At 55.8% G+C, this 3,300-nt stretch overlaps 1 protein-coding gene across 2 annotated transcripts in view; it reads left to right on the top strand.

Annotated features, from left to right (window-relative positions):
• The window catches only part of IGSF21 (immunoglobin superfamily member 21), a 300,787-nt gene that overhangs the window by 124,448 nt on the left and 173,039 nt on the right, over positions 1-3,300 (top strand). For both annotated transcript variants that reach the window (XM_045299076.1, XM_004705151.2), the window contains exon 2: positions 2,849-2,961. In XM_045299076.1, the coding sequence (XP_045155011.1) occupies positions 2,849-2,961 (113 nt within the window). The remainder of the gene's footprint in view (positions 1-2,848; positions 2,962-3,300) is intronic.

Here is a 3,300-nt window from a genome sequence, read left to right as displayed (position 1 = left end):
AGTCTGGCTAAAACAGGTGCACAGAGCTCCTAGTGGGAGGTGCTTGCTGGCCCCGCCCATGATGGAAACATCCTCAAGGATTCATTAAACCATCATCCTTGAAGATGGAAACCTAGCCCCAGCGGTGTGGTGGGCTATAGGTGGGGCTGCTGACCACAAGGTCCACCCCTCCACCAGAGACAAATGAGGCCATCGACTCCGTAAAGGTCTGAAGTCCGGAAGCCCACGGGGGCTGCCCTACTCTGCCTTATAGGGTCACTGTGAATCCGTGTCCACTCGGTGGCAGTCGGTAATGAGCCATGGAGGAGCCGTGGTGGCACAGCTGCTAAAGTACTTGGCTCTGAACCGGAAGGTCAGTGGTTCAAACCCACCAGACAACCTGCTGGCCTTCCGCTGCTTCTGCAAAGCTGGCACTCTGGCAAAGCCTCCTGGGCAGCTCTAGTTCTACTCTGTCTTGTAGGGCCACCGTGCCTCAGAACCAACTGGATGGCCATGGTTTGGTTTGGATTGAATGTACTGTGGGGGTTATGGTAGAGCCCGATGTCTGGGTTCAAATCCCACCCCTGCCTTTTAGGGCTGTGTGATCTTGTCGGGGGATTTCGCCTCTCGATTTGCTCACGGCAAGGGGGACAATAATGGTCTCTGGTGGCTCTTGATTCAGTGAGGGGGTACGGATTAAGCCCTTACCCCAGCGCTTGGCACACAGTCGATGCTGTCGGTGTGTCATCCACAAGCCACCCTGGGGTCCTCCCTCTCATTGTCCCTTCCGCTGAGGGTGGCCTCTGTCTGTCCTGGTTTGGGATCCCAGTGGGGCTTGGGAGTCTCCTTTAGGTTGGCTAGATTTTCCCTGCCCCCCCCCCCATTACACTTGCCCTGAATAGGAGGTCCCCAGGGTGTCTGTGTCTCCCCACTGAGCCTTCCTGGGGGGCCAGGAAGTGCTCCATCCATCCCTGCATCTGGGATGCTTGCCCGGGGCCTGCACAGAGCGGGCACAGCAGGCTTTGGTGGGTGTGAGTGCATGGCGTCCTTCCAGTCGGCCTGGACCACTGTTTCCTTGGACCGCTCCATTTGGGTGGTGGAGTGGGTCTGGTGGGACGCTTGGGTGTCGAGGGAGCAAACAGGGTGATTTGATTGGTTAGCTCTGGGTGATGGTGAAGGACACCACAGCAGCAGCACCCAATGTGGGTTTAGCAAGACCCTCGTGCTCAGGCTGGCAGTGGGGTGAAGCGGTGGGCAATGCCGAGTTACCAGGGGCTCCGGCCTGCACTTCGCCCTCACCCTGGAGACGGCAGGAAGCCCTGCACCACGCAGGCCGAAGCTGACTGCAGGGTTCACATTGATCCTTTTTGGGTCGATTCTTGGGGTTTTTTCCCCCTGGCATGTTGTAACCATTAAGTCCCAGGCAGGGGTCAGGCCCCCAGGCTCCATCTGCTCAGGTTGCCTGCACAATTGAAATCCCTGAACCCATCCTGGATAGTTTTCTCATTAAGACAATCGGACGGGCTTGATCGTTAAATTGATGGCCGGCCATCAGCCGGCAGGAAGTCTATCTGGTGAGACTGAGTGATCTGCCCGCGAATGAAGGCCCCTGCTGAGCTGGCATGGGCTCTCAGCCCTGGGGACGGGGCTGGGCAGGCACAAGAGCAGGCCGGAAGCCTCACCAGTTAGACTTTGTCATCAGGGTAGCCGTGTCCCAAGAGTGGGGTGGCCACAGCAAGAGTCCCAGCTTTCAAACACTCTACCCCAGCCAGGGGCCTAGGAGTTGAGCAGAGACGCCAAGATGCAGCTGGTGGAAGAAAGCACTGGCTGGTGTCAACTTACGATAATTTAAGGCCGCTTCCCAGGTGCTGTGGTTTTTGGCATCAGCTGCTGTCAAGGTGGCAATCCTGGGCACAACAGAAGGAGGCATGGCCGTGGCCATGATGACTGGGGCTTGGACTAAGGGTTTCCATGGGCTCGTTTTCTGAAGTCTATCCCCAGGGCTCTCTTCCTAGTCCATCTTAGTCTGTAACTCCCCCGGAAACCTGCTCCATATCACAGCAACATGGAAACCTCCCCTGACAGACAGGTGGTGGCTGGGCAGGAGGTGCGTGGGTTGGGACTCTCAAACCTGAGTTTTCTGACCCCAAGGCAAGACTTCTATCATGGGGTCACCATTGCCTTCCCAGACGGTCAACCTCTATTCACTGCTTCTATCAGCATCACCCCCACCATGGCCAAGGGCTGGGATTGCACCTCCCTGGGGTGGCAGAGTGTGTGTGATGAGAATTTGGATGCCAAGAGGGCACACAGTGGAGTCTCAGGGCTGTCTTCTGTGGGTGTAATTTTATCTGAAAGTTGTGAAAAGATGGGCCGAGGCATCCCATTGTGGGATCACAGCCCCCTGGCAGAGCAGGATGGAGATGGAGTGATGGGCATGGATAATACTGAGCTCAGCAGACGTCAGCAGGTTTGTTCCCGGAGGGACTTAATGGACCTGTGCACACTGTGCCTTTGAAAGACCAAAGGAAGGTGGAGTGCTTGATCACAGAACTATTTCTCGGGGTGTATTTTGCAGAACTACTTTGAGGTACTTACCCAGGATGCATGGGGTCCTGCATTCATAGGAACATTTGTCCTGAGAAGAAGTGTTTGGGGGTGGAGGGGCCCATTGGAGCTGGGGAACAAGGTGAAGAAGCTGCTCAGTCCCCAGTTAGCATCACGTAGACAACCAGGTGGGTGGGTGGCACGCCCTATGGTTTTTCAGTGCAACTGCCTTCCTTCTTGTGTCTGCTGTCTCCTGCTCTCCCCTCTAAACCCACCCCAGTCGGACTAACCCTCCTGATCAACTCTCTCTCTGTTTTCACAGGTTACTTGACGGTCAGCATCGAGCCTCTCCCACCTGTGGTGGCTGGTGATGCCGTGACCTTGAAGTGTAACTTCAAAACAGATGGCCGAATGCGTGAGATCGTGTGGTACCGGGTAAGTCATCAACACGGTCCCTCTCTATTCATGGCCAGGACAGGTGATACAGTCCTCAAGACCCTCTGGAGACCCTAGCCACAACCTCGACCTACCTGAGCTCTCCTATGCCCTCTGCCAGGTCTCTGTTCTTCACAGAACCATCCTCCCCTCAAAGACACAGTGCCCAGCCTGCTCTTCTGCCCTTAGGATCTGGATTGTTCAGGCCTCCTTTATACCACCTCCAGCATACCTCTAGGAAGGAAGGATGGATGGATGGATGGATGGATGGATGGATGGATGGATGGATGGATGGAGGGATGGAAGGAAGGATGGAGGGGTGATGGATGAATGGATGGA

Source organism: Echinops telfairi, unplaced genomic scaffold (assembly GCF_000313985.2).
Source record: "Echinops telfairi isolate 266 unplaced genomic scaffold, ASM31398v2 ScPeMD7_7457;HRSCAF=8495, whole genome shotgun sequence".
Lineage (NCBI taxonomy): Eukaryota > Metazoa > Chordata > Mammalia > Afrosoricida > Tenrecidae > Echinops > Echinops telfairi.
This window is presented reverse-complemented; position numbering and strand designations above follow the sequence as displayed.